Source organism: Talpa europaea (genome assembly GCF_964194135.1).
Source record: "Talpa europaea genome assembly, chromosome: 3".
NCBI classification, from domain to species: Eukaryota; Metazoa; Chordata; class Mammalia; order Eulipotyphla; family Talpidae; genus Talpa; species Talpa europaea.
This window is the reverse complement of record NC_140069.1, coordinates 149,279,199-149,307,021: the sequence shown is the minus strand read 5'-3', so window position 1 is coordinate 149,307,021 and position 27,823 is coordinate 149,279,199. Positions and strand designations below refer to the sequence as shown.

The 27,823-nt window shown below is 53.7% G+C and overlaps 1 protein-coding gene across 1 annotated transcript in view; it reads right to left on the bottom strand.

Moving 5' to 3' along the window:
- The window catches only part of GALNTL5 (polypeptide N-acetylgalactosaminyltransferase like 5), a gene marked incomplete at both ends in the record, with an annotated part of 39,705 nt that overhangs the window by 6,452 nt on the left and 5,430 nt on the right, over positions 1 to 27,823 (bottom strand). The window contains 6 exons of the mRNA XM_084230747.1: positions 2,643 to 2,760; positions 4,968 to 5,217; positions 6,379 to 6,501; positions 7,970 to 8,136; positions 12,809 to 12,929; positions 25,524 to 25,570. Of these exons, the coding sequence (XP_084086873.1) occupies positions 2,643 to 2,760; positions 4,968 to 5,217; positions 6,379 to 6,501; positions 7,970 to 8,136; positions 12,809 to 12,929; positions 25,524 to 25,570 (826 nt within the window). The remainder of the gene's footprint in view (positions 1 to 2,642; positions 2,761 to 4,967; positions 5,218 to 6,378; positions 6,502 to 7,969; positions 8,137 to 12,808; positions 12,930 to 25,523; positions 25,571 to 27,823) is intronic.

Here is a 27,823-nt window from a genome sequence, read left to right as displayed (position 1 = left end):
TGCTTTCGTGGGCCATGGCTGCAGTGTTCATATTGCCAAGAGACATGTGTTTATGACTTGTATGTAGAGACTGATAAAGACGATATGGCAGAAAACCCTGAGGGGGTGGACTGTAGGGTAAGGAAAAATGTCAGGCTTTTCTGCCCTCCCGCCATCAGGATGGATGATGATGGATCCTGCAGTCCTGAACGCATGCCTGATGGCGGCACCTGGAGCAGGGTGTGGGCCTAGGCAGATGGGATTCACCTGGGCTGAGACTGGGTTTTTAAGGGCGGCGTCACGGGGACGCCAGTAGAGGCCGAAAAAGAAGCTGAGAAGAAGCAGAATGAACGGAAGAGCAGAGAAGCAAAGAGACGGCCGGAGAGCCCAGATAGAGTGAGGATGTGCTGGGGGCTGGGGGGACTGCCAGCCTCCTGGCCCCCCAGCGCCCCTGCCTGCCGTGTGCCTGGTAAATCTAAAAAGCCTGCAAAACCCACCGAGGACGCTCTAGGACTCCTCCTTTACCTGGCCTGCTGGATCAGAAAGCCTGCCCTGTGTCCTTCCTGCCCCTTACAGGGGCGTTACAATCTGGGGCCAGATTTCAACCTCAGGAGTCCTCCTGCCCCCCACCCCTGAGGTAGCAGCCCACCCCCGCTGCAGAGATAGCTAGAGACCACAGAGGGGGCCCACGGCTCCTCGTTCACTATCAGACACAGCCACGGAGGTCTGGGGTCACCCTGGTAACCCCCCCAGGGAGACGCGGCCAGATCCCTTTGCTGGTTGTCAGTCTGAGGCAGGTCTGCGTGGGGGCTGGGTGCGGAGTGCAGAGCAGGGTCGTGAGCCGGCCCAGGCCTGCCGCTGCTGCGTCTCTGTCTACGGCACGAGCGGCCCGCGGGCAGGGCAGGTTGGGTGCTCTGCAAATCTGCCATCAGAGAAACAAGCTGGGCTTCGCGCTCAGGAAGCCCCCGCGATACCAGGCTCCTCCCAGCTTGGGCCTTGTGGGGAAGAAAGGCAAGGTTCGCAGCAGGCCTTGCTTTTAGGGTGATGAACCAGGAGAGGAGAAAGGGGGGACGGCAGGGCTGCAGAAGCAAGAGAGCCTGGTGACCCCCGCCACCAGGTCCCGCGGAGGTGGCATGGAAGAGCTCCCCCGCGGCCCGCGGCTGTCGGAGGCAGCAGAGGTGGTGGGCAGGGCCCCAGAGGCCCCAGGCCTACAGCTCAGGTAGGAAGGGCTCTCCTCGAGACAGGGCCGTCACAGCTGGCAGGGAGGGCGGGAGGGGAGCACACTGGGGCGATGAGATCGGCGTGTCCCAGGTACAAGCTGGCCGGCAGTTGTGAGGTCCAGCGGGGTCCCATCTTTTCCAGCCCCAGTAGCTATCTTAGCAGAAAACTAGGGGAGGCTGCTCGCCAGACACCGTCCTCCACCAGAGCTCAGAGGAAGGGGGCGAACACCTCACTGAGGCCGCGGCAGCCCCCGGCGCTGTGCTATGCCCATTACGGCGGCGATAGTCACGCCAACGCGGCCGGTGCCAGCCTCCCCCTCAGGTACCCGACCCCAAGCTTCACCCACTCCACAAAGATTTCGTGACTGGGTTCCACATGGGACAAGGCCAGGCGTGGGGGAGACAGTGTGGGATGTCAGTCCTGTCCCTGCCCTTGCGGAGCTTGTAGCAGGGGGATGCACAGTGGGTGGGGGACGCAAAAGCCAGTCTCTGCCTCAAATCTATTTAAAATCAAGATGGCAACAGCAGAGCATTGAAACAAGGGTAGGGGCCAGCCCGGGCCGTGTAGCATGCCCTGCACACACGGACAGGAGACACGGCTCACCGGGCCAACACTCACAGGAGAAGGGACCTCAGGCGTGTGTGCACGCTCGCGTGTATGTGCATGTGTGGGAGGGGGGTTGTGGGTGTGTGCAGGGAGCGTGAGGATGAGGTCCAGAGAGTCTTCCTGAAGAAATGGCACCAAATCTGTCACGATGGACTGTGGTAGTGAGGAAAGAGGGACGTGAAAGAGACGGTGATGATTCAGCAGAACTGACCAGATAGGGTGAGGTGAACTGGAGGGCGTGAGAAGGACAGTGGAGTCCAGGGGCAGGGGTGGCGGGGGGGGGGCACTCACCCACCCATAGAGGGGGCATGGCTGAGGGAGGAGGGGGGAGGGGGCAGGGAGGAAAGAGTCGGCTTTTGCATGTCCGGCTTAGCGCGCTGTGGTGCATTCAGATGAGGGCAAACTGTCCATGGATGGACACAAAGGCTGTGACTCAGGAGAAGGAACAGCAGAGGAGCAAAAGCAAGAACTGGCGTAGCATGTAAAGCAGTTAGCGCAGTGTGGGGTGGGTAGAGAGAGGGGGGAGAGTTTGGGGGCCTCGGGGAAGCCCCTTAGGAAAGTAAACTTCTGAGCAGACAGGCCAAGAAAGCGAGCCAGTGTTTGAATGCAACACACTGGGGTCAAAACAAAACATGCAGTAAGAAGAGCTGATATTTTATTGAGTATTTTCCATTTTCGCAAGGAGCCGCGTCAATCGTGTGGCGCATACACCACCAGGAATGTGCTAGATGCTGACGTAGGAAAAACGAGCACGAGAGCCACAGCAGGAAGCATGACTTAAAGCTAGAGTTCACGCTCCACCCGCAAAGGCAACTACTTTGAAAAGGTTGACTTACCCTTAGTGAAAGTTCCACGTTTTCCCCTCCCCAGAGGTTCATGTCTTTGTCGTACTGTCCGAGCTCCTTAAAGTAATGCCTGTACACAGCAAAAATGCCGCCAGCCATGGCGGGAGACCTAAGAGGGCATGGAAATACCAACTTGATTTCATGGGTTCAGTCATGATGGATGCGTGCCAAAATTATATTAAAAACGAGTGATATGGATAGTTAAAAACTGAAAAACCGTCATTCACACCAAAATTATTACCTATCCAACTTTTAAGTATGTGGAATTGCTAAATTAAAACCGTAGTTACTTAAAACCAGGCAGTAACTCTTGCCTAATGGCACCAGATTCCGTAAGCAATACACTCTAAGTGCTGCCTTGGAGGAAAGGAAAATTGTCTTAAAAAAGAAAAAAGTTTCTTAGCAAATTTAATGTTTTTTTAAAAAGATGTATTTATTCATGCACACAAGAACTGGGGTACAGGCCAGAGGTGTGGAGGGTGAGAGGATCCACCAGACACAGAGTCTGCTGCCCGGCGCGGCGCCGGCTGCGGGCTGGGGCGACCCCACGGACCTGGCCATGGTCACGCGGCCCCTGCCTGGTGGGAGGCCGCGCCCCGCAGGGCCTCCCCCGGGCCCGCCGCCACCCCCCCGTCCCCCCCCCCCCCCGGCCGCTTGTCAAATTGACAAATGAAGTAATTTCACAAAACAGCCTGCGAAGGCCGCGGTGGGCGCGGTGGGCATCGCTGAAAGTCGGGTGACAATATATATGACTCAGAATTCACGCCACGCCTTCCTTGCAAGAGAAAGGCTTTATTCTAAAACCCCGGGAATCACTAGCAAGCATGCATGCATATGCGCCCGCGCGCGCGTGCGTGCGTGCACGTGTGTGTGTGTGTGTGTGTGTGTGTAAGGCCGGGTGGCGGTGGTCACCTCAGCAGTGGTCACCTCGGCAGTGGTCTGAGCCTGCGGGGAGGCCGTGAAGAGGTGCAGGAGCAGCCAGGCTGAGCCCCCTGGCAGTGGCGATCCCTGTGGCCTCTCCACGAGTTACCACAGCTGTGTTTTCCTCACTTGCCCTAAGTTTTCCAAAACTCTTATATCTGTACTTTTATGGTCATTACACTTGTAAGTTGAGGGGGGACGGAATCTTCAGATATGAATACAAGTTAATGGCATGGCTAATATCTAAATTTTAGCTTTTGTTAACCCTCTGAAGACAACCTATCTGGTCTTGCAGGTGCTGTTCCACCTTGTAACTGTGACATGTTAGGCTATAATGCAGCTGCCCCTCCGGGTCCAGGGCTGGAGATTTGTGTAATTCTGCCTACAGTGGAGGTGACCATTGACAGTACTGGCAGGAGGGGCAAATTTATAGATCATGAAGCCGAGGCTCAGAAAAAAGAAAACCATGTAGGGTACCAGCAGAAATTGAGGAGCTGGAGACTTGATTATGTCCCAGGGTAGGTGGGTGATGCTAGTTTAGAAGATGAAAGGTCCAAGAAATGACTACAGGAATCATAGTAACAGTTATAAAATGACGTTAATGTAGCGCTGGTGGACAGTGTTGTAATCTTGGAAATATACTAAGCTGTTCATGCTCATGACAACTCTGTGAAGTATTGTTATTCTCCAGACTTTACAGATAAAAAAATAAGCCCCAGAGAGGTCAAGCAATTTGAGCAACGTCACATAGCTCTGGCAAAATTAGGATGGAGGCAAAGATCAAAGACTTGCTAGGCTAACATGCTGGCAGAGGCACTCGTGTGGTTGGTGAACAGAGGTCAACAGAGAAAGAAAAGAGCCCTGGGGTCCCGGCTAACTGAATGTGGGGAGCAACCTGGGAAAGTCTCTCCAGAGACAGCCTCCTACAAATCCCAACGTTCAAGCCATTCCTACAGTTTGAGATACATTTTCTGGACTAATAATCTTGGAAAACCACTTTTGTCTCAGCCTGTAAAATTACAGATGGAAGCACTTGCGTAGACATTTCATACATGAGTCTGGCCACGGCCAGGCCTTCTGGGCTACGTACGTGCTGGCACCTCATGCACTGATCAACACACAGCTTGCCCTTGAGGGCAAAGTCCACATGCTACCAGCGGCCACCTGGAGTCAGAGGGCCACTGACATGGTCATGCTCGCAACCGGGTGACATGCTCATTTTCAAGCGACGAAACCGCAGGCCTCCCCAATTCTATTATAATAGGCACTTAGGACCAAGAGACATATAAAGCACTCCTTCTCATTCAGCCCTAGCAATCGAAGGAATCATCTCCCTAATTTTTCTGCCAGGTCCCAATCCCAGACACTACGTGCCATGGCCGGAAGACATCTCACCGGATGGGAGCGGTAGGTCCTTCAGGCCCGTCCATCTCATAAGCGAAGACGTTATCCCACTTGAATTGGAGGTACCAGTTGAAAGCTCCCCTGACGACGGGAGAGGGCCTGTACTCCAGGGTGGTAAAGTCAATGACGTCAATCAAAGGGCACACCACCATCTTGGGGTCCTTGGCGATGGCATACAGCAGGGGCTGCAGCCAGACTCTGTTCACCTCACAGTGGCTGTCCAGGAACACCAGGACGTCCCCTGGGGAGGCAAGGGCGGGCGTTAGTTCGCTGGCTGACACGCCTGCCACCCCAAACCAAGGCTCGACGCGATGAGTCTTTGTTAAACACTTAGTGTGTGTTTGGTCCTCAGGGTGCTTTCCGTTTCACCGGGTGGATGGTGGGAGGGAAACAAGCACACACTTAATTCTGCACCCAAAATGTGGGTTGTGCTCCCGGCACAAACGTCTCTCTCCTCAGATCTCGCCACCCGCCGAGCGCTCTCCCCTTCCCGCCTTTGTGCCACCCCAGCTTCCAGTTCTCCCCGGTGGACTTTGCCCCTGGCGTCCGTCGGCTCTGGGGCCAGCGCCTCTGTCCCCGCGCCTGCATGTTAGGGGCATCTCATAGCCACACAGGCACCTTGGCAGGTGGCAGTAAACGTCATGGAGAGAGTCCAGACTCAGATGACAGGAGGGGTGAGGCGCACTCCCTTACGTCTGGAGGCTTCTAAGGGCGTCTCTGATAAAGTGACGTTTATGGTGACGTTTGATCAGAGAACTGAGCCACGCGGGCCACCAGGAGGGGAGCTTGCTTCTGAGCGCCACGGCGGGAGAGTGCCGGAGACGGCCAGGGCCAGGCAGCGGGCTGCGCGGCGCCGCAAAGGCAGGGGTCTTTGGGCAAAAGCTCAGTGGGTTTGTTGGGTTTTTTTTGAGTAATAGTGAAAAATAAAAATTGCCAATTGAGAAATGACTAAACAGATGATGTGCCCTACGAGCCACGGGAACACTGTACTCAGCAGCCACTAAACATGGAGGTGAATTGGGTCAAAGCATTGACATAAAGGGTCGGTCTCACCAGGCAGTGTAGATGGGGCGATTCCACATGTTGAAAAATCCCTCAGGTGTGTGTGTGTGCACAGTCACGCGTGTACACACGCATGCACGTGGCGGTATATAAAACAAAGAGGTGCACACCCAGCGGGCAGCAGCCCGTGTGGCGTTCCCGACAGTGAACACGCTCCACCTGCGTTAAACAGGAGCCTGTCACGTCTGCTCAGGCCAGCGCGGGAGCCTCGCAGGGCCGAAAACACGGACACCCTGTCTCTGCCAGGGGAGACACAGGAGGCACCCCGGGAGGCATTTCGTGTGGGCAAGAAAGTCCCAGACCCAGACCTGGGGTCACGGCCTGCCTGGAATGTTCTTACCTAAAGCAAAAGATGCGCCGATCAGCCTGGAGCGGATCAGCCCTTCTCTCTTCTTGTTTCTTATCAGTTTAATCTTTCCCCGAAAAATTTCCAAGCGGTAGTCTAGCTTGTCTTTCAAGTCATCTGCAAAAATACCCAACACCTGACAGTCAGTGGTAACTACAGGAACAAAAATGGTGGCTCATGCGACTGATCCCTGACCACGCTAACCCGCGGGAGTTCTAGCCAGAAGAGAAAGACGTGTCCTGTGTGCGGAAGGGAGAGAAGTGACTCAGCATCAAGACAAGCCGCTCGTCTGCGTCCCCCCGGGGCGGCTCTGTTCACTCCATCCCTGCGTGTGTCCTCATCGCAGGAGCCTTGGTGCCGTGGCAGTCTGACCCAGCTGCCCTGCGGTCTGCGCCCGAGGCTAGGTGGCTGACGGCTTTCAGACTTTAAAGGGCACAAAAGTAAAAACCGAAACTCATCTGACTTTCTGTCTGACGCTATATTCGCAGACCTAATAGCAATGACCTTGAACTGAGCTCCAGGGCCAGCTGGAAACTGAGAACACAGAGTAAAAAGGGGCTACCCAGAGGGGGCACCTTGAAAACACTGAATCCTGGCCCTGGACACCTGTTACAAACAAGTCTTTTCTCGTTGGCTTGGGAGGAGGGGAACCTGCACCTCGTGGGCTGCTCCACGGGTCAGGAATCTGCCCATCTCTCCGCGTGCCCAGAACGAGCAGGGCAGCCCCGCACCCCTCTGATGGGGTGGCTCCTGGGGAAAGCGGCCTGGTGCCTGGACACCCTCTGGAGCACCCAGATGTGGCTGGCAGGAGGCTGAGTCGCATCCCACCGTGGGTGACACTCCTGGAGTCACCCCCCCACCTGGGGACCTCCTGGAGTGTCGCCCTTCCCTGGCTGTGAAGACCTTACACTAACCCGGTTCTCTGGCGTGCCTCAGGGCTGCAATTAGGTTGTAAAATAGACAATTTATTTCAAATGCTACATGCGGCTCATCAGATTTGCACCAGTGTGCAAGTCCCTGCGAGCACCAGCGTGGAGGACAAGCTCAGAGCTCCGCTGTCTACGATTTGAATGGAAAGGGGATGTGTAAAGGGGGACGGGGTCGCCCCTGCCTTCAGCTGGGTAACAGCTCCCCAGTTCCTCCAGATAAAATTCAAACCTTGCCCTTCACGTGGTCTTTTCCTATTTATTTCTTGTCTCCTCCCCCGGCCCCCCCAACTCAGACGTGATCTATGTAAGATGCATTCAGCGCGGCTCCAGTCTTGCCAAGCTTGCTCTAGCCTCTGGGCCTTTGGGCGCTGTGTCTGCTGCTGAAAACAACTTTCCCTTCCTTCCCACCAAGGCAACTCTGACACCCGCATCAGACCCCAGTGACTGTCACTTCTTCCTGACGCCATCAGTGCTCTCGAGTGGGTCCCTTCATGTCCCCCGACACCGCCCCATAGGAACCAGCTCTGACCTCCCCACCAGGAGGCCACCTGGCTCCACACACACACCCCGCCCCAGACGTCCTTTGCGGGAAGGGACTCCCTCCGGGCAGCTCCGCCTTCCAAGGACATGGCGGCGCATCTTTGGGGCTGTCTTACCAGATTCGCTCATGTCGTCTATCAAGATAATCTCCTCGAGGAGCTGCAGCGGGGTGTGCGTCATGACGCTCGACACCGTCCTGAACAAGGCATTAAACTCTTCGTTGTGGAAGCAGATGATGACGCTGGCCGTGGGCAGGTGGGTTGGGTAACGCTTATAGTGACACCTGCAGGCGAGAACAAGAGGGAGGAGGTGAGTCACCTAAAAGCGCAGGTGTTGGGGGCGCGGCGAACATCTTTCATCATTTGCGTTTCCCCTTCCTGGTTCCTTGTGGGTTCTTATGAGCTGAGCTCGCATGGGCAACTGTGACCTGTGTGCTGTCTGCAAGTCATAGCGGAGCACGCCTTGACCCCTCTGGAGAAAGCCCGCATCCCAGGGCAGGCCGGCGGGATCACCTCTCTCCAGGGTGGCCTTGGGGTAGCCCTGCCGTGATAACATCAGGTACCTTGCTGACTCACGTCTCTTGACATAGGGTGACAACGTCCCTTTCTCTGTCCCTCATAAAACTGTCCCCTTGCCCCCCAGACCTTACTCCTCACGGCGCTGCGGCACGGCCAGCTTTCACCAGCCCGTGCACTGTCACGAGCGGCACAAGAACGTCCACTCCAGTAGCAGAGTCTCGCCTTGCACACCTGCTCCACGCGTGACCCGGGAGTCCCTCTCGTGTCCCCGCCGCGGAGCGGCCGCAAAGTTCCTGTCGCAACAGTTCCTCTCATTGATGATTTGATAATCGGGTGACAGTACATTTAAAAACACGAAAATGGAGCTATGAGCATTTCTTTCACTTCTGCTGCTCTTCTAATCTTTCACACTCGCTTTTCTCCACGCCAGTCATCATTGCTGCTTCCGCGGACAGTTTTCACAATCCAAGTTCATTTTGAGCATCATATAAACAAATTATTTTGGCATCCATAAAAGTGATTTAATAAACGTATTCACATTGAAGGTTCAAATTTATTGTATTGTGTTGACCTCAAAGAAAGTCTGTGCTTCATTCCTACGTCGGTACCGTCTGCAGAGGATGAGATGTCCTTGTATTTCTTCCAAGGATTTGACAAAAATATTTTACTGTTTTTTTCCTTTTTAAAATGTTCTTTATTAAATTTGAAATACATAATTATTCAACCATGTTTTAACTACACCCCCAAAGGAAGAGCGTATTATGGAATAGGATAGTGTTACCAAGGTCAGGAATGTAAAGGTGGCTCAGTGCAAGATATCAAGGAGGGACGTCGCGTGACCATGCTAATTCAGATGTGAGAAATTGTTCGATAAAACTTAGCAGTGATTTCTGATTAAAATAAATCCCAAATCAAGACGAACCGACTCCTCGTCGGCATAGCTTTGACTGGTTGATGCACACGAACCGGGTGGGATCGTGACCAGCAAAACATTCAAATAAGGCCACATCTGATGCATTAAAGGCAGAAGGAACAATTTCAGCAGCAATTTCGCTTTCCACCTTGTGCTTTTTTTGTGCGCTCCCAACTTTCCAGAATGAACACTTAAAAGAAATCTGCATGTTTATTAATTACAAGAGGATAAACAGTAAGTTTAGAGCACAGAAATCTGACAGCTGCTGTTTCAATGAATGGTCAAAAGTAACTTCACCAGTAATGGAACAAATAGACAATGCACCTCCTCATTCGATGCTGAGAAGGACATGGCATCACTTCTATGACATTCCTACCCCCAAAACGCATGATTAGAATGTGATGGCAACCAGACACCCAACACGGCGGAACACGGCACAGATGAGTGGGTAGACGTCATCATGTGGGTCCTGGTTTTGATGAAAAAAGCTCAGAATCAGTTTCAGAGGGGAGGAAAAGGGACAGGTGCACCGGATGGTCCTGGGGCCCTGGGGTGGCCCCTCCCAGAACCAGGACCCCAAACGTGAATTCTCCCTAGACTCAGGAGTGGTGGCGTGTTCATACAGATTTCCTGATTTTGTTCATTGTTCTGTTCTGAGGGTATGGACGATGCTAACTTTCAGGGAAATCTGAGAAAAGGCTATACGCCTTTGAACTATTCCTGCGCCAATTTTGTAAGTCTGAAAAAATTTTAAATAGAGAAGTGAAGAAATAAATCAGAGACAGAGCAACATAGTCTTCTCGTCAGAGATGTGTATCAGCATTTCTTTTTAAAAAAAAGATTGATTGATTTATGCAAATAAGATCTAGGATGCAGGCCAGAGGTGCGGGGTGTGAGAGGATTCATGCGAGACAGTGGGGAGCAAAACAGCCAGATCTACTGAAATACACTGCTGAGGGGAGCAGCGGGGAGACTGGAGAGTCCGCTGCACCATGTGGGTCGCCTCCCTGGCTGGGGATCGAACTCGAGCCACAGTTGCTGTGGATATAGCCTCACAGGGCTGACGCTCAATCCCTTGCACCACCAGGGAGTCCCAGTATCAGCATTTCTTTAGTGAAGATGATCCTGTGCACGTCAAAGCCAAAGTTGAAGGGAAATGTACTTAGTGGAATAACGCAATTGGCTAATGATGGTTGAAATTCTGTTTGGACCCAGATAGTTGTGCTTATTCCTAGCAGCTAGAATGGGTTTCAAACACAGACATGTACTTGGAGTGGAATTGAATTTCCTATCAGATGAACTGACATCATCTCGAATAGCACCCTGCCAGTTTGTTCCGTTCTCAGGATCATCTCTCTAAACTTTATTTTTCTTAACGAATAATCATGTAATGTGGGAAGGGAAACCAAGTGGCTGTGTTGTTGGAACCCAGCCGCCTGAGCGGTGGGAGCCGGCGGGTGCAGAGTTGGCCTTTCATGCTGCTGCTCCACCGCAAGTCAGCTGTGGCAGTTGCTCCTCAGACACCTTTCATGTAACAGTGTACTTCCCGGATCATGGAATGGGCCAACCAGGTGCAAGCTATGAGCTGGTTGGTGCTAAATGGTCCAGTCAGCCACAGGATTGAAAAATGGTCCAATCAGTCTTGCGGGTGGGGCACCCTGAAAAAGGGTATAAGCCCTGGTTGAAGGCAGCTGAGTTGGCGACCGCCTCTGAAGGAAGAAGAAAGAAGGGAAGACACTGTTCTTGGCCTCTGAAGAAAGAGGAAAAGAAGCATCCAGCAGCCGACCTCCAAGGAGGGAAGAGAAGCCGAAGGACTCTGTCAGAGACGGCCTGAGAGGAGCACCAAGGGCCCCGGCCTGGCGTCTCAAAGAGCTGTTTGTTGCTGGTGTCACCCAGCAACTCACAAGGAGCTGTGAACACTGGATGTCCCTGACAACACCTCTGGGGGACCAGTGGTGACCATCACTACTGGCCAGTGCTGTCCGGCACTCCTGGTGACCGGTGGTGACCATCACTGACGCTATCTGGGTGAGGCAGCAGCCACTTGTGGCCACAGTGAGCTCTCTGTTTCCCGTTTGTAAAATAAAGCCCGTGGTGGTGGTTCCTGGAGCCTGAGGGCTCTTGCAGTTGTGCGCGCGGGTGAGACCCACAGACAGCGACCTGTCCTCTTATCGGGCACCGTCCTTTGCTAGGCTCTAGCCCGTAGGCTCCTGTTGTGTGGGTGCTGTCCTGCTCTAGCAGGACAGCACCCTTGGTTTTGGTTTTTGGCCTTTTGGGGCTTTTGGTGGCGCTCTGGTCTCAGAGCCGGGGCAGGTGGGCGGCCTCCATCCGGTCTTCTGCCTTGGTGCCCTTTTTTCCTGTCCACCTGTTTCAGATGTGTCATTTGAGAACGTAAGATTTAGGGGGGAAATGACAGCGTGGAGAGAAATCCCTAATTTATAGGCCTCCAAAACGACATTTTGTGGTAGGTAAATAGTGAACTGCATAAAAAGTTGCTCTCCAAACTAAATTCGCTCCCTATTCTATGGTTTGAGTGATTTAAATCCTTCCCCCCTTATTATGAGCCAGGTGGTTATGTCACATCTCTCTATGCTCCACATCCTGTGACGTCAGCCCCCGAGACTTCTTAGGTTTGTGACTTCACATTTGTGTCACACGCTAGATGCGCCAAGACAGTGTGTCCTCACTTCCTCCTGGTTCCTGCTACCCGCTGTCTTTGTATTTGAAGATGCCTCATTTAGTTAAGGAGGGGGGTACCAGATGCCTCATTTAGTTAAGGGGGGGGATACTGGAGATCACCAGGACCTACAAGATATTAAAAAATGCTCTAACACACATATGCTTACAACATGAATGCATCTGGGGACATTATATGTGAAATAAGCCCAACACAAAGCATCAAATAATGTGTGAGTCCACTTCTAGGAGGGACTTGGAGAAGTTGAAATTCATAATGACAGAACGTGGAATGGTGGGGCGCCAGGACAGGGAGGGGGGCTGGGGAGTTAGTGTTTAATGGTGGAAAGTTTCAGTTTGGGGTGATAAAAAGGTCCTGGAGATGGATGGGGGGGGGTGCTGGTTGTGTAACAATGTGAAGGCACTTAATGGTACTGAATTAAAATTAGTTAAAAAATAGCTAAAATGGTAAATCCAATATCATGTATCTTTAACCACAATTTCAAAAAAAGGCATTAATCATTAACACAGATGATTAATGAAACACTAGGGCAGGGGGAGAAGACTTTGAAGGAAAAATAGGTAGCAGTGCGAAGCATTTTGTATCATAAATAAACGCCCTTTGCTCGAAAGTCCTTATTGGTGATTTCACAAGATCTTGTGTTCTCAATTCTTGGAAACCGCCAGAACACGTTCTGTGCCAATGGGAAGATATTCTCTACATTGTTAGCTCTATAATGTAGACATTACTGGACTTTAAATAGAAACCTGTGTTGTAAGATTTCTGATATCCCCAAAAAATTAAGATCTGCTTAATTACTTGATTTAAAAAATTAGGCAGCACATACATTTTATTCCTGGTATCTGGTAGGTCTCTCTCGTTGCCCAGTTGTTTACTGATAAGGACATTAAATCCATATTTGATAAATCCTTTATATAATTCTGGGTCCGCATAGTTAGAACTGTGACCTGTAAGGAAGGTGTTAGAGTTCCATAAGTACAGGCTCATTATCATTTTGATGCAGGACTCTAAGAACAACTGTACTTGAAACTCACCTTTTCCCAGAACCCCCAGGCACCAGCACAAGGCGCTGTGGGAGGGTCCCAGTGAGCTCTCTGTTTGGGGATTTTCTGACAAGGTTAAAATCAAAGTATTCACACAAATCACAGCAGACTTCTTAGAAGAAGAATCCGCCAGCTCGCCTTTAGTCATTCACCACTGTCGTGAGCAAGGTGGTGTAGGAAGGGAGGGAGCAAGTTGGTGCCCCCTTCTCAAATTCCATTAGGAAGAATAAAACAAGAGGACAGAGAACAACCCGAACATACCATTCATAACAATAAGTGGAATTGGGATAAGTTTCCTATTAAAAGATTAAAACCCTTCAGTGGCAAAAAAAAAATTTAAAAAGTCATCATGAAAGAGAAACAGTGAACTAAAATGATTAAAAATGAAAGAACAGTCAGAGAACACAGGAGTCGTTTTAAAATACAGAAAATATTGTTTTAAAATATAGAATTCATTGGAAGGCGCATACAGAATTTTTTTATACTCAGAAATTATAATAAGGAATTAATAGTAATGAACTGGTAGATTCAAATACAGCTGCAACAAAGCAAAGTAAAATTGCTAGAAATAGTAATAAATAGTGCCACCAGTGAACAGGAAGGGAATATTTTAAGGACAATGGAATCAAAGAATGAGTGAAAAAGAACTTGAAGAGTTCAGTTCCCTTATTGGATTTACATTATACTTTGACTTTGGGAGGAGACACTTACTTTCCGCTGCTCAATTTGAAATAAAAGGTTTCCTATAAAGGGGGTTTCTGTCAAGACGAAACAGCCTCATTTCCCCGGATTGTCTCTTAGGCCTACAGTTCCCTGGACGTGATGCCACAGGAAAGCAAAGGCGGAAACAAGGAGGCGGGCTGCCCCGGCCTGGGGACCGGAGGCCAGACTTGGCGAGCTCCTGGGCTTCCTCGCTGCTTCCCGTAACCCGTAAACACACAGGACTGTGGAGTCTTCGACGAGAAAACCAGTCAGCACAGACATGGCTCGGAGTCTTCTCCCCTAGCCACAGGCCAGAGAGAGGTCACAGAGACAGGTGGGGCTGACTAAACACGGATGGCTCTGTCCTAAATCACGTTGGGCGCCAAATCTGTTATAGGACAGGGAGGGGGCAGCCCAAACCCCGCAAACCTGCCTATTCTAAATGGGTTCTGCCATCCGCTGCATCAACACAAAACATATGAGATTTAATGGGAAGGAACTTTAATACAATTAGGAAACAATACAGGAAAGGCAAAGAATCTAGTTTCTAAATCAAGCACCCAAAGTGACCCGTCCCCTCGTGGGTAAAACTCCAACCATATGGGATTGGCCCAGAACAAGGCCCCAAAGCCTGCCACAAGTCTAAAGCTTCTTCCAGTGGGGACCCACAAAAAAGGGTCAGAAACAACCAGACAAGCCCGGAAGGAAAAGAGCAAAATCAACATCAAGATAAAAGCCGCCATTGTCACCTCCCCACGGGTCTCACCCACATCTGTGTCACCCCGTCCATGACCAAAAGACAAGCGCAGTTTCTTCACGTGTCTCTAGGCTCCATGCGCCTCCTCCAGGTCTCCTGGCTCCATCCTCCTTCCTTCCTCAGTCTCTTCTGCAGCTTCTCTCTTCTCTTCCTGCTCAGCTCCACCCTCTCTTGGGTGGGGCAGGGAACCTACCCCTTTCCTGGGGACCACCCTGTTACACCATCAAATAGCAGTAGGAGAACCCCACGGTCCCTGTGGTTTCAGGGGACCCTCCACACCCGCAGGGAGCAGAGGGCAGTGCTCTCTTTCCCCACCTGGTGTAGGGGGAGCAAAGCCTACTCCCCTTCCATCCTCTTCCTGGCAGGAGGGGATATAAAATCGCAGCTACTTTAGAAAATAGAGGTGGCATTTCCTTAAAAGTGAAACACAGACCTACTCCATACCTCGCCCATCTGCACGGAGGTTTTCACCTAAGAGAAACAAACTATATCCTTGCAAGAACGTACACATCCATTCTCAGAGCAGGTGGCAATTCACTGCAGAATATCTGTAAATATATTAACTATATGCTTGGGGATCATAAGACGGGGGGAAGGCATACTGAGAGATACTCGCCAGCTCAGGTTAACCATCTCGGAGGAGGAGGAGAGGGGCCCAAGTTTTATTGTACCTATTAAAAGGTACTTCTTTTGCTAAAAAACTAAATTCACAAATTTAGGCTTGTAATTGACTTTATCGACAGCGTCACAGCGCAGGCAGTATCCTGTCTAGATCCGCAAGGACTCCCGCAGAATGGCGGGTTTACAGACAAAAAGAGGGCGGGACAAGGTTATTAGGAAGGTTATTCCAGGTAAAGCCCTTCCCTCTGTGGGAGGCGGGGGTCTTACCATTCAGATGCCCCCACTGGCGCCGACTCGGAAACCCCCCAGGGGTTGGTTCAGGGTTGAATTTTGGGAGAGGTTAAAACGGCATCAGGTACAAGTTTTCATGGGGCCCCAGCAGGAAGGCTGCATGCTGGGCCTGTGTTTTCTATGTTTAACACTTTGAAAAATAAAAAGCAATCTGAAACAAGCATGGCAAGCTATATTTACAATGGTTAAATTTAGGCAGTAAATACATGCATACCTATTATTATCCATGTGACGTATTTCATAATCTAAAAATTGAATTGTTCTAAAAAGGACGCGCTCTTACTTTTCCAAATGTTACATTTATGGTGCATCTTCCTCCAAGACGGCAAACAGAGGACCCGAGGTACTTACTTAAATTTAAATGTGGCTCTTCAGCTTCAGCTTCAATTTCTCGAGGCCTTTCGACTCGCATACGCGGGTATGGTATTCGCTCTGCACCATAGATGGTTTCCTGCTGCAATTTCTTTCCAAGGGACCAAATTTCTGCCAGGCCCTGGTTTGTCTGCAACTGGTTGACCTCATGATTTTGGTAGAAAAATGTAAGTAGCAGTGCTGTGCTGAGAGCTAATGATGCCAAGGATCCGTAGAACAAGTATAGGAGTACAGTGCGTCTCATTGTGCACTTAGCATTTTTGAAGGTCTGTTGTTCAATTTCCTGAATGAGAAGGATTTAAGAGAAGCTGTATCAGATAGTTCAGTGGTTCCTACATCATGGACTTTACACATTCAAACTTGGGTGATTTAAAACTATTTTGATACCTGCGTATCATATATCTTGACAGTGTTTCTTTTTATCTAGTAACAAAAACTCTTAACGTTGATTTTCAATTGGTCACTTAACATCAAAATGTATTACACTGTAATCATAAAACATGCAATGTCAGGGCCTCCCTGGTGGCTCAAGGGGTTAAGCACTCACTGTGAGGCTATCCACAGCCTCTGCAGCATAAGTTCACTCCCAGGCCAGCCAGGGAGGAACCCACATGGCGCAGCAGACCTCTCCTGTCTCACCCGCTGCTCCCCTCAGCAGTATTTCAGTCAGTCTGCCTGTTCTGTTCCCCGCTCTGTCTCTGGTGGATCCTCTTATCCCCCACATCTCTGGCCTGTACCCCAGCTTTTGTATGCATAAATAAATCTTTAAAAAACAAAAACATGCAATGCCACTTAGTCACCGGCCCACACACCGGGAGACGCTGCTCTGGGAATGCTGTGGAAGGACATTTGTCCTTTCCCGGTGTTCAGTCCATCTTGGCGCGATAATGCAGGTCTTTAAAAAGCCCACCCTGACAGCAATCAGGCTGTCAGAACTGTAGAAACGTATGTGTCAGGCTGTAGAAACGTGCAGTATCACAGCTGGAAGGAGCTGGGCCACGCGGCCTGCCACAGGGGCCGGGAGAGCAGCACACCACTGTGGCTCACCTGGTCTGGTTGCGTTTACCCAGCTGCTGAGGCTGCTCCACCCCCGGGAATATGCCCTGGGGAGACTCCTTTTCTGGCATTTGATGAAGCAGCGTTGGGATAGACCTCGACACAGCTCGAGTTCCCTTTAGCAGGAATGCTGAGAAGTGGAGCGATTTCTGCACCCCTGGAAATGACTCAACTGCAGCTTCGTGTGTTAATATTGTAAAAGCTGCAGAATGTCATGTTGTTCGTAGTCGGCCAGGGGCCTCCACTGTCAGTTTAGGAGACGTGCAGCGCGTGCAGCTGTCAGGGACGAACCCGCACATCACAGATGTTGGGAGAGACGCATTTGAGACAGCGAGGGCTTGCAGGCGAGGGTGCTGGAGGGGAGGGTCCTCCTCTTCCAGAGGCAGAGGGACGTCACAGCTTCAGCACGAGCCTTGATTTGCTGCCGAGGACCGTGATAGCGGACGTTTCTACATTTTTGACAGCCTGATTGGTGTCAGATTGGACTTTTTAAACAAAGTCATTGCATGGTACCGGAGGAATAATTCTTCCACACTCCTCCTGCAGCAGTGCTTCTTGGTCACTTTGCGTGTTTTATAAGCATGTAATACATTTTGATGCTAAGTGATCATTTGAAAATCAGTTAGAAAGTCAGTGACGCCTCGGGCACCCAGGCACTAGCTATCGAGCACTCAGCAAGTTCCATGTGACCTCACACAGTGACTTAGCTGGGCCTGGCTCGGGTTTCTCACGTGCTCACACACAGCCTTGACGCAGGTGTCCTTAACCCCTTCTTGCCCCCTGGCAGATTATAGATGTGAAGTTTGTTCCTCGCAGGACCCGAACAGCAAGGTTGCAGAGAGCGGGCTCGCTTGCTGTGTTAGTTCTTACATTTTCTTGTTTGTAAATATCCGTTTTAAATATTTCCTATCTAAAGCAAAAATATGTGTTCCTACTTTGACTCCCACTGTATTCTTAATGCTTATTTCTAAAAAAAAAAAAAAGATTTATTTTTATACAAGAACTGGGGTACAGGCCAGAGGTGCAGGAGGGTGAGAGGATTCACCAGAGACAGAGCGGGGAGCAGAACAGGTAGACGGACCGAAATCCACTGCTGAGGGGAGCAGCGGGGAGACAGGAGAGGTCTGCTGCACCATGTGGGTAGCTCCCTGGCCGGTCGGGAATTGAACCGGCGCTGTAGAGGCTGCGGACAGCTTCCCAGCATTGCGCTCAACCCACTGCCTCACCAGGGAGGCCCTTAATGCTTACTTCTAAAAAAATTCTGAAGCAAATAAGGTATAACCTATGAAGTTTGATAAAGCTTCAATGTGTCTACAGTGTTCAAATTTTTCTCATATTTTCCATTATATTTGAACTATTTCATAATTTATAAGCAAACAAAAAAGAGCATCTTGCGAGGCTTCCTGTAAAGATGGCACTTGAGTGTGTCTGTCTCCTTCCCGCCTGGCCCAGGTGTGAGGAAGAATAGAGCAAAAACCTCTCCTGGAAAGGAGTGTGGCGGGAAGACCACCACGCCACATGCGGTGCCAGCCTGGGGCAGGACACCAGCTCTGAGCATGTGGCAGTGACTGGGGGACACGGGCCCCCCATCCAAGTGCACAGCCAGGGAGCCTCAGCGGAGCCGGCCTCGCTGCCCCGGCACACGTGCGTAGAGAGCCGGCTCCCACGGGTGCCCCAGGGCCCCGGCTCCAGGAAGGCCAGCTGCTCCCGGACACAGCGGTAGCTCCCCTCGCCCTTCCGCGAGAGGTCACGCCGGCAGCCTGGCAGTCTCTCCTCTGGCAAAATGCAAGCAGAGAGGCACAGCCTCTGCAGATGGGCGCTGGGCGAAGTCTGGGGTCACCTGGAGAGGGAAGGCTGGACCCTCTTGGCATCTTTCCCGTCTCAGACACAGGGTCCCAGAAGCCAGCTTGTTCTATCTGAGGGAGGAGAAAGGAAGTTACTCTCTGGCGAAATGGCAGGCCCCAGAGTGATCGCCACACAGTGAAATGTGGGAGCCAAGCAAGCCAGCGAGCCCCACATGTCACGTGGGGTACACTCAAAGGCCACGCTGGACACAGCAGAAAGGCTGTCTTAAAAACCAAGTCTTGAGTCACCACACTTTAGGGGTGCCACAGCTAACTTGACTGTGCACAATCGGTGCTTGTAACCCCTTGCTTCCCGGGGTGACCGGCTGCCCACCCGACACTGACCTTCTGACACCACAAAGAGCTGTTCTGTGATGTGTTTATTTTTGAATAAGTGACACCATCCACTTAACATTCTAAGTGAATAAATCGTATAAAGTGAAGACACACAGAGGGGTAGACGAAGAAAACCGGCCCGGTGGTGGGATGTCCAGTCCACCTCCAGGGAAGGACGGCCCAGCCCGGTAGCCACAGCTCCTTTCAAACAATCAGATCCTCATTCTGGCCTTGGGGGCCAGCTCCCCCTGGAGACTCAGCAGCTTGCACTGACTTGAGGAGGGGTCCCCACACCTGTGTCCCCACCTGCCAGCTCCCCGGCCTGCCCCGCCCACCTACCCAGAGAGGACTGCACTGGGGCTGTGAGAGCTGCCGATTCCCAGCCGAGGGTCAGGCAGATTAGGCAGGGGCCCCTGTGGGATGTCCTGAGAGGGGCTTCTTCCTCGTGGTGGGCTTCCAGGGGCCTGATCCTGAGAGAGATCTGCTGGCTGCCCCGTGCGGCCCTGTTCAAAATGCACCCTCAGGCCGCCTCACAAAGCCTGTGACATCACCCAGGGTGTCACCACTCCAGGGCCAGCTGCCGGGAGGCCCCAAGCAGCTGGTGGGATGGGACTGCCAAGGTCAACTTGGCCTTCGAGAAAGCCCAGCATCCTCACTGCTCAGTTGAGCAAAGAAGCCAAGGCTTGGACCAGGCAAGTTGAAACCCCAACTTTCTCTGACATAGGCCTCATTTTTAGCACTTTTGAGATAAATTTACAAAAAGCAGCTTTCAGCTGCCTTTCAGTTTTCACTCTATGATATTAATCAGTATTTAGATATTACTAAATATTAGATATTTACTAATTACTAAATATTAGATGTTTAGATACGTGAGTTCAACCAAATGCTTGTGAAATTTGTTTTAAATATATTTGAGCATGGCCGGGGGGGTTGGATGGCAGACCCTCTCGCAGGTCCCTGTTTTCAAAATTGATTTAAATTCATGAGCGATCACCATCCAGGGAACTTTGAGGGAGTCTGGAGGTGCTAGAGAAAGGGGATTCCTATAGCACCCCGGGGTTGGGGGGTAGGAGAGGCTCAACTCTCCAGCAGGGTAGAGATGTCCAGGCCCTGCTCACAACCCCATGAATGGACTTGGTGAAATGAGGCCAGGCCCCTGGAAGGTTAATCCCCAAAGTGCTCTTGCTAGATGTTAATTAGCAGCCTCTTGAGCATGCAGTCTGCCTTGTCTTTCATTGACAAAAACAAAATCAGAAGCTATTGCATCCGGGATGTCAAGAATGCGGACAAAGATGCTCCGAAGATGGGACTCCGGGGGTGCCGGGCCCGGAGGGCTGCTCACAGTGCCGGTGATTCAGCAAGAAACAGTCTGCTTGGACACTCCCGATGTTGGCAGCTGAGCTTCCGTGGCAAATCACCTTTTCATTACTCAATAAGCTCTGGACATGGAGGTCTCCCCGTGCCCACCCATGGGTGATGGGTTAGCAAACGGTGCTCCCCCTGTATCTGGCAGTGTATCACCCCACCTGAAAAAGGGAGGAGATTCTGACCCAGGCTGAAAGGAAGGCGCCTGAGGACGTTATGCCAAAGGAAACAAGCCAATCAGCAAAGACGGGCGGCTGCGCCATCCATGTCCGGTCACAGAGACAGAAGATAGCCAGCCCGGGGCTGGGCAGGGGCCATGGGGAGCCGCGCGGTGTCAGAGGTGAGACACGACCTGGAGGCGGGTGGTGGTGATGGGCGCAGTTCAGCGGCAGCTTGTACACGGAGCTCTGCACTTAACAGTGGCTAGGAGCGTGGCGTTTATGTCGTGTGTATTTGTAGGGAACGAGTTTAAAAGCAGGCTTTTCGTGCCCTCCTGCCATCAGCAACTGTGACCAACGCACCTGTGTGGGTAGACACCTGGGCCCAAGGGCACGGGCACGCGCGTGTGTAAACGGGGACACCTGGGTGAGGTCTGTAAGGTCCCTCTGGGGCGGGAGGACAGAGAGCGCGGAGCCAGGGCGACGCCGGGCGAGCTGGACGTCCGGCTCAGCAGGGAAGGCTTGCACAGCCTGCCGAAGGCGCCACAGTTACCTGCTCGTCTGGGAGACCCAGCAGTGAGCCTGCCCGCCTGGGGGCTGCATGACAGTATTTTACCACTGTAGGGTAAGTAAAGTATCAGGCTTTTCTGCCCTCCCGCCATTAGGATGGATGATGGATCCTTGTGGTCCTGAATCATGCCTGATGGCGGCACCTGGAGTAGGGTGTGGGCGTATGTAGATGGGATTCACCTGGGCTGAGATTGGGCTTTTAAGGGTCGCGTCACGGGGAAGCCAAGAGAGCAGAACAAACAGAAGAACCATGAGCAGAGCAGAGAAGCAGAGAACGCCAGAGGCGCCAGAAGGAGTGATGATTTGCTAGGAGACTGGCAGGCCTCCCAGCCCCCTGGCACCTCTTGCCAGCCGTGTACCTGGTAAATCCCAATAATAGTCTAGAAAAGCCTAGAGGCCTCCAGGATTCCTCCTTCACCCGTCTGCTGGAATCATAGAAAACCTGCACTGTGCCCATTCCTGCCCCTACAACCACCAAAAATGGGGAGTGTGCTGTAGCGGCAGGAGGACACAGAGCAGGATCTCTATGATCGAGCAGACCGGACCGGGCGAAGGAGGAGTCCTGGAGCCCTCGGTGGCTTTTCAGGCTTTTATTGGGATTTACCAGGTACACAGCAGGCAGGGGTGCTGGGGGGCCGGGAGGCTGGCAGGTCTCCCAGCCCCCAGGAAGTCTTCACTCTGCCTGGGCTCTCTGGCCTCTCTCGTGGCCTTGTTCTCTGCTCTACTTGTGACTCTTCAGGCGTCCCCATGATGCCGCCCTTATAAGCCCAGTCTTAGCCCAGGTGAAGCCCATCTACAGATGCCCACACCCTACTCCAGGTGCTGCCATCAGGCATCACTCAGGACCGCAGGGATCTGTCATCTATTCTAATGGCAGGAGGGCAGAAAAGCTTGATGCTTTTACCTACCCTACAGGGGCGTTCTAGTATCAGCAGGCCGAGGGCAGGCTCCCCGTGGATTCCAGCAGGTGGAGAGTCCCGGGGCCCTCCATGGACTTTTGCAGGTCGTTAATGCTCTCGGGGAGCCAGGTGCACAGGCCGGCGGGCAGCAGGGAGGCAGGCTGGGCGGGGGCGCCTGAGCCCCCAAGCTCCAGGAGTCGGCCCTTTCTCTGCCTCGCCGGGGTTCTCAGTGTCCGTCATCTCCAGCCTCATGTCATCTCCAGCCTCGCGTCATCTCCAGCCTCGTGTCATCTCCAGCCTTGCCTCAGAGCGGTTCTCCTCCCCGTGCGGCTGCTGCTGCCACTTTCACCCTCCTCTAGGCACAGGTGTGAGCACTTGCACACACGCACAATCATGCTCTCAATGGCCCATGTGCCCCTTGCCCTGGCCCCGGGCCCCTCGCTAGGGCCGGAGGGCGGAAAACAGCCTGATTTTTCATGTGCCCCACGGGTCCGAGGGTGATTTCTGCCCTTGACTCCCCAGGGAAACCTCCCCGCCTCCGGGGCTGGGCCTGCTGTTCACGCCCTGGTGCTGCCCCAGGCCCGCTCTGCTTCCTGCCGGCTTCCTGCCGCCTCTCACTTCTGCTTCCTTTGCCTGCTCTGTTTTGGGTGCCAGCGTCCTTGTGAGAGACATAAACTCACACCTCTGAGCAGAGCTCACATCGATTTGTATCTTCATGAAGAGAAACGCAAACGCCCCAGCATTTTCCTTTATAATTCCAGCAGGTGCCCAGGACGATGCCGTCGGCCTCTGTTGATTTTGAGGTGACCAAACTGCTTCCCTTAGAAATAAAAGGAGGGCGCCCCGTGGCGGGCAAACGTGGGCGCATGGAGGCCCTCAGGCCCTTTCGCCTCCCACCGGCCTCCGCAGCCCGGATTCCTCCCAGGTCTCATCGCCCACGCGTGGCACCGTGTGGTGTGAGGAGGTGCTGGTGGCGTGGGCGCCTGTGACTGCAGCCCCCCGGGTGGAGAAGCTGGGGCACGGGCCTGAGGGCGAAGCGGGGCGGAGGGAGCGTGAAGATCTTCAGGAGATGAAAGAGAGAGAGCTCGGGATTGGGGGCTGGGTGGGGTGGGGGCTGCCTGACCCCCACTCCCCGGTTCCTTGTCCTCTGTCGGCCGTTCCCGGTCCCCGCAGCAGCGTTCAGTCTCCCGGGCTCCCAGCACCTGCATCCATCTGCCCCAATCCAGGGAGCCCGCCCCGGCCCCAGGGCAGCCCCCAGGACGTGCAGAGCCGCCCAGGGGTGTAGACCACGCTTCACTTTTCTCCTCCCACCGGCTGGCATCTTGCGGCTCTGGGTCAGCGCGCCCTGTTCTGGCTGCTTCGCTGTCCTGCACGGCCTGCATCCTGCCGAGGAGGCCCTGCCGAGCCCCAACCCCAGGCAGGAAGGAAAACAAACACGTGGCCTCAAAGTAACAAAGACAAAGCTGCTTCGTGCTATTTTCCAGCCTGAGATCTTTCTCCTGAGGAGCCCAGAGGCGCCCAGTCCCCAGCCTCTCCCTGCCCGCCCTCTGGCTGCGCCATGGTGTGTGTGCCTGTGGGGCTGGGCCTCCCCTGCATGGGCACCTCATGGTCACAAAATTGAACCATAGGACGACTTGACCAGTCTTAATTAAAATAAACAAATAAAAAAATAAAAGTAAATCATTGTGAGAAAATTAGTAGAACAAGGGCTTTGTTAATAAAAGGTGAGCAGCAGCTTCCTTTCTCCTCTCTCCAGGCAGCCTGGCGCAGGCTTCAGGGGGAGGGTCCCCCCTCCACCCGAGTCCTGTGTGAGGTCCCGGGGACAGCGCTGCTCAGACCCCAGCCTTCCAGCCCAGGCCGCTCTGCTGCTGGGGTCTTGCTGGCCTCCGGCAGACTCCTGGGCCCACTGAAGCCTGCCCCTGAGGCTGTCTTCTACTAAAGGAGAAAATTCACCCAGGGCACAAAGCAGGAGCAATTAGTGGGGGCAGATAAGAGGGAAGAACCAGAAGCACCTGAAAAAGAGGAAGCAGGGAGGTGGCCGCAAGCCTTCTCCGCACCTGGGCACAAGCAGACAAGTTGAGACGCCGCCCAGGGCCCGGCGCCGCCGAAGGGAGCACTGCTCGTGGCTGAGCACGCTGCTGTCCCAGAATCAGAGACTGGTGCACAGACTGGGGTGGTCACATCAGCGAGCAACTGGGGCACCCAGAGAACCCCTAACCCCCATGCTCTAAAACGGGGTTCTGTCATCTGCTGCATGAAGACAAAAGAAGCAGACTCTTGGTGTGATCGCTCTTTAATAGAATTAATGTATGACAGAGAGAAGAAAGGATGTCAGTGTCCCAATAAAATATCCCAAGTTACCTGCCCCTTGTGGGCGAATGTCCAGCCCAACAGGGTCAACCTGAAGCAGGGCCGCTGAGGCCTGAAGGTTTGTCCCAAGCCAAGGCACCTCTGGCAGGGAACCTTAGGAAGGGATCCTGAAGCAGGTCCAAGAAAGCCAGGACCAAAAGTGGTACCACATCAACATAACAGCTGCTGCTCCACGTGTCTCTCCTCCACGCATCCCTGCCCCTAGAGCCAGGGGCCCAGAAGCAGAGCTCTCCTGGAGCCCACCTGCCTGCCTTGTTACAGAGCTCCCCTGGCTCTAGGCTCTGCCCCTCATTCCAGGAGCTGGTCTGCGGTGCTGCGTGAGAGCCTGAGAGGGAGGGGGGAGTTGGTGCTTCCCCTGACAGTCCAGAGGAGAAGCCACAGGGATCGACTTCAGAAGGACACCACTGGGAGGAAAAGCCGACTGCAGAAGGATGTGGGGCACCCTCACCCCATCTGATGCAGGTGAAGGTGTCTCTTGTCATGTGCTGACCACATCTGTGCAGAGAGCAGGAAACCGCCTCTGGAGTAACACACAGAATTCACCATGACTGCGACCTTGGGCCGGGATGTCCAAGAAGGGCAGGAGCCAGGGCCCTCAACGGAATCCTTTATTTTTTTAAAGATCTAAAGTAAATATGGGGCAAAATGTTAAGATCTGATAAAGCTTTGTGTGGGCACATGGGCATTTTAATGTGATTCTTTCCTTTTAAAAGTTTGTAATAAAAGCAAAGGCGGCCCGACGGCTCACAGCACTCGTGGAAATGCACTCCTTATAACCTGCCCTGGCGCTCACAGTAGCACAGTAATCGGTGTCTAGTTCACAGCCGGCCCACCAGAGGGAGACCTAGAACAACCCAGCAGGCCAATGGACCAGACAGGTGCTCCTGGGAGCCTGGCGGGTGCCCAGATCTCCCGTGCTCCCAGGCGCTCCACCTGCACCGGGGCAGGAGGAGACGCCTGGTGGTGCCCAGCAGAGCCCTGAGCGGTGTCTTGAGGTCACGTTTAATGGCATGACGCAGAAGAAGGACACATGGTGGCAAGAGAAGAAGGCGTCCCTGCATGGCAGGTGAAAAGGGGGTGGGGGTCTTCTGGAAGCTTCAGCCAGGAGCCCAGGGCCCTCCCCGAACATCCAGGAAGCAGCGTATCCCGCCACTTACCCGTCCCTGAATCACTGACGTGGCTCTTCCTGACGCTGGACTTGGGGCTGCGAGAGGGCGAGGGGCCGGCTCAGCTGAATTACAGCTGTTCTTGAAGTTGACCTTGACGAGCACCTGGTGATTTTCAAGGCTTTCCATGAATAGTTCTACTTATTTGATTATTTTAATCAGGTTGGGTTAAAAATCAGGGAGGCTGCACAAGTGAAGGGCGTGCGCTCACCAGTGCCTCTGTGACCAGGGCCGGGCGCCGCTGCTCTCGCCGTCACGCTGGGCGCGCAGGGACCTTGGGCTCCATCCCAGGAACACCTTCCCGGCAGCAAAAGTGGCGCCTGCCAGCTGTTGGCACTCCAGAGCAGTTGTTAGATGATCACAGTAGTCAAGTGTCTTCTATGGATAGATGATTGAGCAAAATGCACTTTATGCACAAATGGAATATTATTCAGCCTTCAAAAGGAAGCAAGGGCCTTCTGACAAGGGCTGCAAACACAGGAGACCTTCGAGGACACTGCCCAGTGACCAGCCACTCACCAAAGGTGGAATATCAAGCAAGGCCACTCTGAGGCGCTGGAGTCCTCAGATCCCTGGCGGTGAAACCCGGCTGGGGGAAGGTGGCGTGACCGTGGGGGGCAGGGACTCCTTTTAGGAAGATGAGAACATTGGGGAGAGGCAGGGTGGTGATGGTCGCAAAAACGTGTGAACAGACTTATCGCCACAGAACTGGGCACCGGGAAAGGCACGTTTCACCGACTGCATATTTGAGCACAATTTGAAAAATTAGCAAGGAATGAAGGCGCGCGACAGAGAAGGCCGGCGCGGGGCGGGTGCTGTGTCCGGTGAGAAGACTGTGGGTAGGTGCCTCGAGACCGCCTTGGGCTGCCCGGCGGGGGCGCAGAGGATGCGGGGGCCCAGTCTCCTTCCCGGCTCAGAGGGAGGCCGAGACACTGTCCCCCCTCATCCTCATCCCCTAACAAGGCACCTGGGGTCTGGCTCGGGTCACCACGTCCACTCCTGCTTCCCCCAAAGAAACCCTCACTCGGGGAAACCTTCGTGCTGGACACCCAGAGAAGCTGGGACACCCAGGCAGCCAGCGAGAACCTACCCTGTGGGGGGGTGGAACCCCCACGGTGGAGAAGGAGGAACAGGGCGGCCTTGGCACCAGGGTCACAAATGCCCGTGCTTCCTTCCCAAGCCCGCCTGGGCGCTCTCCCGGCACCCGCTGGTCACACTGAGGACCAACAGGTGACATGTGAGTGTGGCGCAGAGACAGGAGGAGAGGCGCTCGGCGGGGGAACCCCAGCGCATGTTAATCTTCCAAGCCAGCGGAAGCGGGGTTCGCGCCCACCCCTTGGTGGCACTGGTGGCTCTGGGGCCCCGGGCCAGTCCTGGGGCCCAGGTTCTAAGGCATAGGACAAAGGGCCTCTTCACAGGGCGGCTTATCGTAGGGAGAAATCCCGGTCCCCAGGAATTCTCAGAAAAAGGCCACTGGCCGCTCGGTTCCCTCCAGCTGGTGTTGCACAATCATGTCATTGCGACCCGAGCTGGCTCTATCGCTGCGCTCAGCGCAAGCCTGGGGATAACAAATACAGACGCTGGTCTCCGCCCGGTTGGCACCGAGCCGCCAACCCCGGCCATTTCCCACGTGCCGGGAGGAGCAGGAGCACCCTTGGGCCGGTGTCTGGGCTCCTGAAGCCCGAGGCGCGCGGGGCTCCTCTTGGCCGTGGGCTCCTGGGAAGCCCGGGCCGGGAGGGCTGGGGTGCCGGCCACAGGGAGGCCCGAGCGCGCACGGACGCTCCGCTCCAGGCCCTCGCCTGCGTCTTCCACCCGGTGCGCCTGGGCTGGCCCCTCTCACGGCAAACTGGACGTTCAGGGAGAAAATGCTTCTGAGCTCTGTGCCTGCCCCGGCAATTCGCCACACCCCGGAGGGGGTGGGGGGGCCTCAGGGATGCCCGAGCCCTGAGAAGTAGGTGACAGCTGCCACACAGCCAGGACCAGCCACCCAAGTGTGCGTCTGGGCCGGGGTGGTCCTGCGGCTACTCAGGACATACAGCAGGCGTCGCAGAGCCTTGTGGGGTCGGGGGCTCCTCTGGGCTGCAGCACAGTGTCTGAGCGTGGTCTGGTTACTAGGGGACACAAGGACTGAGCCAGAGGGGAGGGGCGGTGGCTGCCTTTGGCTGGGGCTCGGGGGTGGGCCCAAGATTGAGCAAGCAGCGGGCAGGGGGCCTGGGGATGCAGCAGGCCCCACCCCTGCCCACATCACCCTTTCAAAGGACCCAGACACCCTGGCCTTGCCGTTCCTCCCC